The following is a 12045-nucleotide window of genomic DNA, read 5'->3' as shown; positions in this document are numbered from 1 at the left end:
GACCGTTGGCTGGAGCTTCTCTTCGTCCTACGCAGGATAGAAGCGTGTTACCCCGGACGCAGTGCAAGCCAGGACGGCCGATGTGTGAAACAGCATTCAAACCTTGTGTGGTCACAGAACAAAAGCGCTGCAGCTGTCTGTTCTTGTCTATGGGGTCGTACATCTCGTGTAGTGCGACACTGTTAGCTGATCGAAGTCCGCGGACCTTGGGGAAACACAGGACCACGAGGACCCATGATGTGGCAGGTAGGTATGTCTTCTACCTCGACAGGCCTGACTTGGGTAGAATAAGCTTGGAACGGCCTTGTCGCCACCTTCTGGGGATCGCCGTAGGCGAAGGGAGGCGGATCACAATGACCTACACAAGCTATACTGACTGTATCGGCCGCATCTATGTTGAGCAGGCTTGCTATTTGAAGAAGCTGAGGTATGCTTTCCGGGGTGTTGACAAGTGAGACAAAGCAGACCAGCATCATAAAATAGAAATCTAGTAAATAGACAGTCAACATGAAAATAAGGAGGCTCTCTAGGTCGCAGCTTTCCAGACAACGGTTTCCCCCCATGGGCGAAGAGTTGTGGCAGAGCCATTCCTTACGCACTGCGTGCCCAACGCCCAAGTCATGTGTCTACAGAGCCTGTATTCGTTTAATAATTCCATAGGGAACTGTTGCCTGTCAATCCCAGAAAAGGCCGCGGCGGTGATGAAGATGTTGGTTCTTTTCCACCCAGCAAGAAGCCGGCAACATCCCACTGTAGGCTTCATGATACGCATGCCCCTACTACAAATTTAATCTGAAGTAGCTTCAAAGACACCTCCGGCTATCAAGGAGCTAGTTTGAGGCCGTCAGTACGTGAACAAGACAAAGCAAGCTGCCTTGGTGCAAAAATGTTGTGAAGCTCTCACATTCGTGCACCATGCGGCAAACATCAAAACGTGATCAGACATCGGGACAATAAAACAGGGAAGAATATTCACAAGTTGGACATCGACTAGAAAGCGTGCTAGATACGAATATATGGTTGAATATCAGTTGATCTAAAAACCCCTGTATTCTATGCGTGAGAAAAGTTAGCTTGCCAAGACCATCGTTTGTCCAGATACAATCAGTTTAGAATTCTCAAGCATCCCACGCCGTTGGAGCGTAAAAGCAAACTGTGGCATGAACGAGGACTTCCTAGAGTCTTTTCCTGCCCGTTTCTTGAATGCAGAAAATGTATACAGTTCATGTCTTTCCCCCCTGACTCACTGTTTGTTTGAAACCCGTCCAAACTAAGAGAGCTCACCAGATGTTTGATCTAGTCAACCATCCCAAGATTTCTAACCTCACTTGAGGCGGCTTCCAGCATCGAGTCCCTCCTTTTCATGCCATGTCCGTAAGAAGGGGAGTGCTCTGGTCAGCCGCACCTTTTTCCATCACAACGTATAAAGTTCGCCAAGCCCAACCACACACTTGTTGAAATATCAACTCCAAAACGGGTCAGGGAGATCAAGCTTCATTTTCTTCATTCTCGTTGTCGTCCTTTGTTGGCCGTCGGCCCTCTGGCAGATACTCGCAGGCAACAGCAAACGCCGCGGCAAGGGGAACCAGAATAAACCACGCAAGATGACCCCAAAGAATCTGACCTCGAACTCCCACAGCATAAATGGCCGTAGCGGCACCTGGCACGATGGACCGAATACCACTGGAAAGAGTCAAGGCCAAAGCGTTCAGAGTCCCCAGGACATGAGAGTCAGGGGCAGCATCGTTGAGCGCAAGCTGCACACCTGTGAACGCCATCGACACACCAGGGCCAATAATGGCAACGACGGCTCCAAAAGTCCAAAACAGAACCGTCGTAAAATGTGTGTTGGCCCGAAGCAGCGTGTTGAGAAGAATATACCCAGCAAAGAAAAAGGGGTACGCAAATCCGCACAGCTTCATAACATTTTTCGTGCCGAAACGGTGCTGCAGCATGGGAAACGCCAAGACCAGCCACATGGCTTGGGCTGCTCCCTGGAGGGCCATGTACATGGAGATCTTGAAAGAGTCAAACTCCACGCCGCCCATGTCGATGGGCGTGTAGAGCACAACCGGCATGATGGCTGTAAAGGCAAAGGCGAGGAACATGACGTGGCCGTAGACCCAGAGGACGATGCCGACGCCGGGGGCTTTGAGGAGTTCCAACGTTGATAGGGGTGGTTTTGACGAGGTGATTTCTCGGTGGGATAGCTCGTCCGTGCCTTGTTTCTTGAGGGTCTCCTTGAGGAAAAGGGCGCTTGTGAGGGCACTCGTGGCGCTGATGATACCGGTGACAAATCCTGGAAGAGCATAGGGGTACTCGAGGAAGAACTTGTTGTGTCCAAAGCTTCCGGGATACTGAGTGGCCGGATTCGCCAGAGCACCGCCAATGATGGGCCCAATAAACAGTCCCAGGTTTCCAGCAAAAGCAAACCAGCTAAAGGCACGTGCCTGCGTCTCAGGCGTGCTATGCTCCGAGATCATGGTCCGAATAACAAGACTGGATCCTGAAAAGACACCCGCCAAGCACCGGAAGAGAATCATCTGCGGAAGAGTCTTTGCCATGCCAAAGAGCGCTGGGCCGACGGCTGTGCCGACGAGGGTCAAGACGAGGATGGGCTTGCGGCCGATGCGGTCTGCGAGACGGCCCCAGCTGATGAGCACCAGCATCTGGGTTGCCGAGAACAAAGACTCGATGAGGCCGCTGTAGAAGCCCACGTCAGACTTGGGTAGGTTTCCATTCCGCTGGACCATCTCGGCGATGAAGGGAAAGATGCAGAAGAAGGCGATGGGCTCCGTCATCCGGGCGTAGCAGAGGAGAAAGATCTGAAGCTTCGGCAGGGGCTTTCCCGGCTTGACCTCCGGGGGTGCATCGTCGCCGGGTCCGGGAGTACCGGCGCCGGAGCGGACGGTGGGTGTCGCAGTGCCGATGAGAGTGGAGGCCTCGGTGTCGACTTCCAGGCCGTCACCGAGGAGAGGGGTCGTCTCCGAGGCATCCCGGAAGGGGCTCTGGGAGCGGCGCGGAGCAGCTGACATGGTTGGTCGGTTGATGAGGCCGCTTTACGAGCTGTGAAGGGTATCCGAAGGGGCAAGAGGCATTGGGTCTATCGCGGCGGGGTCTGTGATGCGTACATGCCTCGCCAATGCCAGAGAAATCACCGAGTATCACAACGCGTCGAGGTTGGAATGTTGTTGAAAGGGCGAGGTTATTTGTGGATCTCGACGGCGTCGAACTGCCTATTTCGGACATGATGTCTAGGGTAAGCAGCTTAAATCTAGGCGATTGCAACGCAAGAAAAGACGACGAGTACCACGTCAAAAAGGGCAGCTATTCTAGCTTTTATAATTTTCCAATAACCAATCTAGACCATCTAAATTGTCACTCAGAGTCTGGCATGCGCAGACGCTCTCTTTGCCCTCAGTCACGTTCCGTGTTTCAGACCCAGCTTGAAACAATGACGCGGGCACGGTCGCAAACGGGCAAGTCTAGGCACGGCACAGCACCCGAGTGGAATGGTCTCGACTCGCATGGCTAAAGCCCGTTGTTGGTTCCTCCGAGATATAGGCCGGCAGGCGAAAAAGAGATGGAAAAGGACAAAAAGACGCTGCATGCCGTGTAATAAGAGGAAAATTCCCCACGGGAACCCTGGGGATGCATTCGGACGACGCAATGCCACTCGAAGGCGTCAAAGAGAGCATCCCGCATGGCCTGGTCGGGCCTCACAAATCAAACATGTTTCTCCTACGCGTGACGGGCTGCTCGGGATGCCGAACGGTCTCGAGTTGTTCTGGTTCCAACCAGAAGGTCTTCCGTCGTCTTTATTAAATCTTCTTGACCCTTGGATCCGCATGGAGAGATTGCGGATGCACCACTCGCCCAAGGCAACCGCCGATCCTTGCGTTATACAGAACGTGGGTTCCCCGGACCAACGGGCTTGTCCCAAGTCATGACTGCACCTATCAGACTTCTGCCGCAGTTGCTGATCGTACTTGAACTCGAGCCAGCCCGTCTGAGAAGGGCCGTATAAGGGCCTACCCATCTTGATCCGATTTGGGACTCGGTGAGGGCTCCAAGTGTCTGCACATGTCGACGCACCATCTCAATCTCCCGACGGCCCTATCCGAATGTCTTGTTTGATTTCGTCACCATCGGCGAGGGGGAGTGCGTTGTCTGTGAATTGCAACTTTGCAAGTCTGTTGGTGTGGTGAGTGTGGTGGCACACCAAAGATGGAGCTCTGAATTATCCCTAATCAACGTCACTAAAGATCAAGATCAGCCTAAAATCAAGCTTTTGCTCGCCGACAACTGTTTCTGAAACTGCTCATCGTCTTTTCATCGAGAGGAAGTTCTTCTTTGCCATGTTGCTTCGTAAGTGGGCTTGATCATGCTCCATCATGGAGATGATAGCATCAGTTTGGAAAGCCTCGAGGTCGACATGTCGATTGTTCTGAAGCACGCAACGCCATGGCTTGACCGTCAGATACTTGACTCGCTCGGCCTGTCTTAGATTCGACCCCAGAAGCGGTCGAATCAGGCCGAGCTTGTCTGTCAGTCTCGTTGGCATGCATTCCCCAATAGGGTTGATATGACGGTGATATTCACGCCAAGCCTTGGAGATCCACACGACGTGATTGTGACAACACAGAGCCTTGTCTCAGTTGACAGAGGCCAAGGCATCGATCGGGGGTTCTCTCGGGTCAGGAGTGTATGATGGCATCGGGGCTTGGAAAGTAAGTGATCGACGAAGTTCCAGAGCACCTTTGCTAGCGAGTTAGCAAAACCAACCTTCAACTGCCTCCAAAGAGGCGTTAGGCTTTGCTGCATCGTCTCGCCAGAGCCTGCCTCGTCAAGGCGAATACAGTCCCATTGCTGCGCTGTAAATGTGCCCAACTCCCCCAGAGGGTCGGTTTCGGCCCGGTTTAATCAACCGACCACGGGGGTGTTCCCTCATTGAAACAAGTTCTCTGTCCAATGAAATCAAGCGGCAACAGGAAGGCAGAATCGAGAGGCGCTCTTTTGCAGACGCAGGGAGCATATGCGGTGCAAAAAACCGTTGGCTGGCGATTCGGCGGAAGGGGGGCGGGTTGGTTACACGGGAATGTCGTCGACAGGCTTCCAATGGAGACACGAGTTTGGAGCCGCATATTTTTTCTCTCAAAAGGAAATGCTGCTTGTGGCTCATACAGTTAGCCACAACGCCAGGCTATTGCGGGTTGGATCCCGAGTATCTCGACGGGGATATATGCTTGGCATCGTCTCGAGTCTATACAGCGGGTTTGTCTGGCAGTGCTCTAGTTGCAGTCCTTCCCCAAGCACGAGAGGCACGGCACGTCGTTTAACGTTAGCCGAGGGTGATGGACCGGAGGAGGGAGCGATACTGCGGCAAACTGCTCAATGTTCCCTGCAGCTCCGGCAGGCTCAGGTTGGTTGCAGTAAGGTCTTGATCTGATTATTTCAGCTTGTTAGGCAGCAGTCAGCTCATCACCAACTTCGGCCCTGAATAGACCTCACCCTGCTATCCCTTCTCAGCTTTCCGTATCAGGACTGGCCCGGCTGGTGATGGATGTAACCATCCGACTTCAGGACCCGGACTCCGCGGTGCCGAGCAGAAAAGTAACCGGCGATAGAATGTCACTTTTGGATATCGAAGAAGAAGCAGCACCGGCGAGCTGGAACCCGTGGGACCATGGAGGAGTTGGAGGAGGTTCGGATAACTGGGCCCCGTGGGATCGGTAAACGGGTATCATGTGACTCGCTTGTTTAATGAGCAGAGGGAAGGAACGCTGACGAAGATCTCTCGAGGACAGGGACGGTTCGCAGAGACAGAAACCGAGAGGCGAATCCGATTGCAGGACGACATGCATGAGTCTGTCATCAGAGACTGGGGGGAGACGTGGTCGAGATTGCCAGAGAAGAGGGGGGAAATACAAATCACTATTACGTCTCGCCCCCAGTCCGCACGTTTCCAAGTCCTACCTGTGTCCTTATTTGCCTTAGTGCGGGAACCGCGGCTTTGGACTGCGCAGACCCGTCTGCGTGGTGGTGTGATCCTGACTGGATGAGATGTGACAGAGAGAGTAGAGACGGGAGGGACTCTGTCACTTTCCCCCCACGTCTAACAGCTGCTGTCTCGGCCGACCACACTAGCTTCTTTCTTTGGGAGGCATTCTTTCAAGGTCTAGGCTCTCGGAACGGGGGGAAACCAGACAATGCTCGCTACCAGACACAGCATGGATCCGTTGTTTAGGAGGAAGACTTATACAGGGCTGAGTAATGTGGAGTGTGCTGTACGAATTCCGCGGAGCCCTTCGAGGTCTTAAGCCAAGGGCAGGCAGCAGCAACAAGCTCGATCCATCCATTGAGCTTGGTTCCATCCCTCGACAAAGGGAACGGGGGTTCCGCTCCATCCATGGGCCACGAACAATAACCCAGCTAACCCGCGACAGCAATAACGCGTGGCGCCACAGGGCCAGAAGCCCATCCAGGACCTGCCAGCTTCTCTTCAACTCGCAGCATTCTTGGCTTCCCAGAGGTCTCGGGCAAATGGGAGCGGACCGTTGCTTGATTATCAGGCAGGTTTGGCAGGGGGTGTGAGTGTAGGACCCCGTTGCTCTTCTTCGAGGCTAGGGGGAGAGAAGAGAGAAACTGTACGTACTTCCTTTCTTGTCTCTGGTTCTCGTTCCTCGTTTTCCTTGTTTCTCCCGTCCCATCCGCCTCATCGACGTCAGTTTGGAGCCATGGAATCTCTGTCTTGCATGCATCCGCCAAGGCCTTCGCTAACTAGAATCGCACATGGCGCGATCTAGAGGCCTGGAGAAAGAGGCCTAAGGTCAGCCAGCCCGAGCGTCCGCGGCTGACAACCAGGGGGTTAAGTGGTCCAAACATGTCGGTTCGGTTCAGGTCCCACGTCCAAGACTACGTTAGGGGCTTCGGAGAACCAAGGACGCAAGGGAGCTGCTGGGACATGGGCAACGTTACTGGCTTCATGTAGAGGAGACACGCACACATGACGACACACACACACACACATGAGTGAGTCTATAGACAGACAGGACAGAGATTCTTGACCGGTAAACAGCTGAGACTCGCCTGGTGGATGCCTTCTCGATGCTACCTTGATCCACCCCCCTTTAAGGGCGTCCAGAAATTGAAAAGGGGGTGTCGAGAAGATCTACGGCGCGCAAACTCAAGGGGACAGGACAGGGGGACCACACGGTTCAAACTTGGACCACCACCCATTACTGCAAAGCAGAGGGGTCCCTTGCTGAAGATCGTTGTCTCACCAACGTCAATTTCCCGGGGGAGGCCACACTAGCTGCCAGATGGGACAAGAAACGTCGACGCTAATAACCAGGAGTCTGGTTGACGATGCCCTACGTATTCCCGGGCATGGGAAACTGGTTTTTTTGGGGGGGCGAGGGGGGTGCCTGGCCTTTTTTCTTTATGCACGCGTTCAAGACGCATGACGCGTGGAATGGCTGGCCCGCGACACCTTGTCTACCTGTGTAGCTGAGCTGTCTTGTCTCTCCATTTTTACATAGCAACTTGATCAAAATTGAAACTGGACGAGCACTGCACTGCTCCTTGCAAGCCCTCCCCTCGTCAGCCCGCCACTAGTCGGCAATGAGGCCGACATAAATAGAGCCCCTCTCTGTTTGACTCGAACTTCCAATAGTTAGCGGCTGCCCGTCTAAACGGCCAGAAGAGGAGAGGCTCTTTTCAAGAAAGGGAACTTTGCCCTTTTTGTTGACGTGCCTTGAGTTGGAAGAAGAAAAAACCCCTGGCATTTAGCTTAGCTTTGGCGTTGAGCCCTTTTTCTTTTTTCTAGAAACCATCACGACGTGGCTTGCCTTCCCACCCTTGCAGCAGCGATACGACGTTGAATAGACGAGCATTATTAACCCTAGCAGCTATAACAGAGAATTGCCATCTGGGTTACCGCGGCCAAGTGGGAAAAAAAGGAGTGCGTTTTTAAGTTGCCCATCTATACGTGGGGTTTGTAAACAAGGGGGAAAAAGAGACGTGTAATTTACTACAGTACCTAGCCACAGTGCCCGTCCATCCCCAAGGAACAAGACAAGAGATGGTCCGTTCAAAAGACCGCACCCACAGTTCGACGAAGATCAGGCTAACGTAGCGTGATTACTGATCAGGGTCGGTGCCACAGTCTTGGGTCTTGACACATTCCTCGAGACGAGCGAGACCAACGGCCAGCCAGAGAAGGAAAAAAGCCTTGCCAACGAGAAAAGAAGCAAAAGAGTGAGGGGTCCCAGAAGGAGACTGGTGCTAGTGAGCCCGGTGGCCACTACCACACACAATCCACTCACACATGCACAAAAGCAAATCTCAGCCAGCGCCATCGCTTACCTACACTTCAACAGAACGTCCAGAGGGCGTCCTTCTTGGCGGCGAACCCGACATGTCGGTCTGCCTTCTCTGAGAGGCCGTTTGAGAGGCTCTTTCTCTGTGGCTTCAATGGTCGCCGACCTTGTTCTGTACTGTATGCTACCTACGTACAGACAGACAGCGTTATGCGTCTCTCTCTCTGATAGTCACAGGGATTCCCTAGGGTTGCAGGGATCGACTTGTGATTTCAGCAAGGGCCTTGCCTCTTTCTCTCTCCCTCCCTCTCTTCCTCCTCCTCTCTCTGGCAATCGAATCGCACTTTACACATCCACACTTGGCGAGCCCTGAGCCTCGCTTTGTCTCCCGACTCGTCGCCTGTCCTTGACCGTTGTTACATTTCCCGCTGCAAGCTTCCACCGGGCGAGGCTGTCAACGCCCGTTGCAACAACAATCTCTCTGTCTCGCTGCCTGAACCACCCCGTCAGCCGTTGGCTCTAGAGATCTCTTGTCCCTTTCTTTTCTTTTTCTACTTTGACTGCCGAACCAAGTCTTGTCTTTCTTTCCAACTCCGAAACCTCTCCCCCCTCCCCAGACCCTTGGGCAGATCTTAGCCGCGTGGCTTCTCCCGATCCTGCTGAACAGGTACCCCCCCCCCCCCCCCCCCCCCCCCCCCGGTGTATGTCGTCCCGTTCGTCTCGTCCCTCCGCGCTTCCTGTCCGTTCCCCTATCCCTGACAGGTGAGACGCCGGCTCTGGTCGGGGGGTTTGGACAAATCGTTCGCCTAGTTGGACCATCTTCAAGTCAATCCATCTGTAAAGGCACCTCTCCTCCCGGTCCGCGGGTATCTCTCTTGCTCACTCGGGAGCAAACCGTGTGGACGGCTCGCACACCTCGATGGGGTATATATCGACCCTTTTCACCCGAATATGCTCGCGGCCGACGACTGTTGTTGATCCGCCATATCAGTGCAATGTCTATCACGCCTGATCCGAAAAGCAGCAGCAGCAGCGCATCATCAAGTCTCACGGCATGCCGAACCTCAGCATCACATCTCAACCTCCCCCGTGGACCGCAGTTTCGACGATACTGTACCCGCCCCTGGTTGCCCGGTTCACGTCCAAGTCAAGGTCCTCAAGGTCGGGCTACTTCGCCATGGCCATCCTGATGGGGAGCGACGGGGCCATGGTCGAAGGGGCCCTCTTCGGCAACACCACTGTCACGGGTGTCGAGGCCGGCGGGAGCTCGGGGACTGATCTCTCCTTCCACTTCGCCGACCTCTATATCGCCTATGCGGGGACATACTATATCAGGGTGGACGTCTACAAGGCCCCCGGGCAGGACTACAACGCGGCTACACTCAGCGCCGAGGTCAACAGCAATGGTATCGTTGTTACCGAAGGCTGAATCTCTTAGGGTGTCCTTGTAAGTGGGAGAGCCTAGCAAGATTCAAAAGATTGATAGCCTAACTGACATCCGCGGCAGCCACTCAGAGTATTGTGTGATACAGCCGCCTGCAGGCTGTCGGTGTTCAAAACATCTTGCTTCTCTCTCCACTCTGGCGCAGCAGCAGTAGCACTTGCATCATCATATCATGCAGCGGGAACTGTCCGAGGAGATGATGCAACGTGCTTTGACACCGGCCACCCCCTCTCGCTGATACAGGCAAGAAGTCGAGAGGATACATGTGAATACACGAGGATTTCTGGGACGGGGAAAAGGGTCTCGGGGTAGACTGGCATTCTATTTCTAGCGGCGGCGCATGGAAAGGGAAACTTGAGGGTTTTGCTGTCAAGTTATGAGTGGAAAACCTCGGGCATCATATCTTTCATGGATTTACAGTAGAGTAAAGGGCAGCGAAGGCATCTCCAAGTGCCGTTTTGAGCAGATCGTTCAGTCTCAGCAACCGCTCCAGGCAAAGATACTCGCCTCTTGGCCATGATAATCACGCCTCAGAGGTCGAAAAAATCATAAAGCCGCCCTCTACTGTCCTCAAGCCCGGAGAAGGTCTCCCGTTGCCGTTAGGCGCTGGATGGCACCGTGGGACTCGGCTAAGGGAAATAGAAGACGCAAATAATTCCGCATAACCGGGTCTCGATGCCGATGGGCCCGACTGGCCAATCCGTAGGCCAGTTGCGTGATGGGCAGACAGGGGAGCGCACCGCTGCTCATACGTGCAGCAGGACCTGTGACGGTTCCTTGAAGCTTGCCTGAGCCGGGGACCCTTATGACGCCACCCGGCATGTTTAAAAGCCTAAACTCGATGCGGAGGGGATCTGTGCACCATGGATGGCATCATGAGGCTATAATCATGGGTATACAAGAGGGGGGAGATCTCATCAAGGGCTGGAAGAGGGCCCGAGGGGCAAAACGTCCTGATTAGGTTACGAGATCAGTCGGTGAGTTTCTTGGCAAAAGGGGCAATGAAATGAAAAAAAAGAAGAAGGAAACTAGGATGAAAACGGCTTCCAGGTCGCACAAGTCCCAGGCAGAAGTGTATGTACTGGATGTGGTAACCCGGGGTGTTGGCTGAAGACATTTCTTGTCTTGGCGTGTGGGCTGTATACAGCAGCCACTCATGGTGAGGGAATGACTGTGCAAAGTGAATGACAAGAAAACAAAGAACAACACAAAGAAAACTCACCTCTACAATAGCTTCTCCAATGACCCCGTTCCCAATTCAGTAAGAGGCCCGCCGATTCGTCCGGGAGTGAGCGTGCGATTCTGAGACATGGCTTCTGCACATCTGCAAGCCTCCCCCGGCAGCTGACAGGTTGCTTCAGTCCATTCATTGATCTGACAGCAGCGTCTGGCAGAGAGCGGAGCCCGCCCAAGCCCCTCGGTGCGTGCGTGTGTCCTGTCAAAGCCTCACAGGCCTCCATCGCCGGGGGTGTACTACCTCTGCCCCTTTGTCTCCCCACTGGACTGGACCCCCCCGGGCGGCCCCCGGTCTCCCGCATCGTGAGCTATATCACGCAGGGTCGCGGGCATGCCTGTTGGTGGTTATCTACGGGACCCTGGTCTGAGCTCTCTCGGCCACCCACCGCGTTAGCTAGTCCAATGAACAAGGCTTTTGCTCTCGACGTTTTTCTTGTTCCGGATGGCTTCTTCCCGAAGCGCCATTGCCATTTGCCTCGAGGGCCTTCGTTAGCGTCCGCGCCCAAGCCAGTCGAGGCTTGAGCCATGGCTTGCGCTTGGGCGAACATTGCTTTCCCGTAACTCGTAAACTTACAAGTTGGGCATAGCTTTATCTTGACTTTTCTTTAGCTCTATCAGACTATTTTGGTGAGATAGGCCCAATACATGGGGCAAAATACCTGGCCAATGGATCTTTCTAGACGCCATCTAGACCTCTAATTGAACGAGCTCAGTCACTACGATTTATTAGTATCAAACAATAGTTGATTTTGACCCAGCAGCTAATTAGAAACACAATGTCCCAATCCAAGCAGCTTTGCGAAGCTTGCACTTTGTCAAATCAAATGTCACGTTGCACTGGACTCAACACTGCGCGTGCCTTGATGCCGGTTTAGACAACCCACGATAGGTACAGAACTTCAACTCGAACTAAGCACCGCCAGCAGAAAGCCCCGAAAATTTTCGGAGTACTTGCAAGATCCCTGTTTACGTAACTTCACTTTCAGAGCTCTATCATATCTCTCTGGCATCTTCTGACCACGCCAAGCGGCCGGAGTCTCCGCG

General features: G+C 53.7%; 2 protein-coding genes across 2 annotated transcripts; one reads left to right on the top strand and one right to left on the bottom strand.

The window, feature by feature from the left end:
* Nucleotides 1-1004: 1004 nt before the first annotated feature.
* NECHADRAFT_60536 (uncharacterized protein) lies at nucleotides 1005-3056 on the bottom strand. Its single transcript, XM_003045416.1, has one exon. The coding sequence runs from the start codon at nucleotides 3033-3035 to the stop codon at nucleotides 1488-1490; it is 1548 nt and encodes a 515-aa protein (XP_003045462.1). The 5' UTR covers nucleotides 3036-3056; the 3' UTR covers nucleotides 1005-1487.
* A 6319-nt stretch (nucleotides 3057-9375) lies between these two features.
* On the top strand, nucleotides 9376-9750 carry NECHADRAFT_79555 (uncharacterized protein; the record flags this gene model as incomplete). Its single annotated transcript, XM_003045552.1, has 1 exon — nucleotides 9376-9750. The coding sequence occupies one exon, from the start codon at nucleotides 9376-9378 to the stop codon at nucleotides 9748-9750; it is 375 nt and encodes a 124-aa protein (XP_003045598.1).
* Between the last annotated feature and the right edge of the window lie 2295 nt (nucleotides 9751-12045).

The sequence above is a fragment of the Fusarium vanettenii genome (assembly GCF_000151355.1).
Source record: "Fusarium vanettenii 77-13-4 chromosome 4 genomic scaffold NECHAsca_19_chr4_3_0, whole genome shotgun sequence".
In the NCBI taxonomy this organism is placed as follows: domain Eukaryota; kingdom Fungi; phylum Ascomycota; class Sordariomycetes; order Hypocreales; family Nectriaceae; genus Fusarium; species Fusarium vanettenii.
This window is presented reverse-complemented; position numbering and strand designations above follow the sequence as displayed.

Bases quoted from the DNA above. Each gene is read 5' to 3' on its own strand.
- NECHADRAFT_60536 (XM_003045416.1), bottom strand. From the start codon at position 3,035: ATGTCAGCTGCTCCGCGCCGCTCCCAGAGCCCCTTCCGGGATGCCTCG.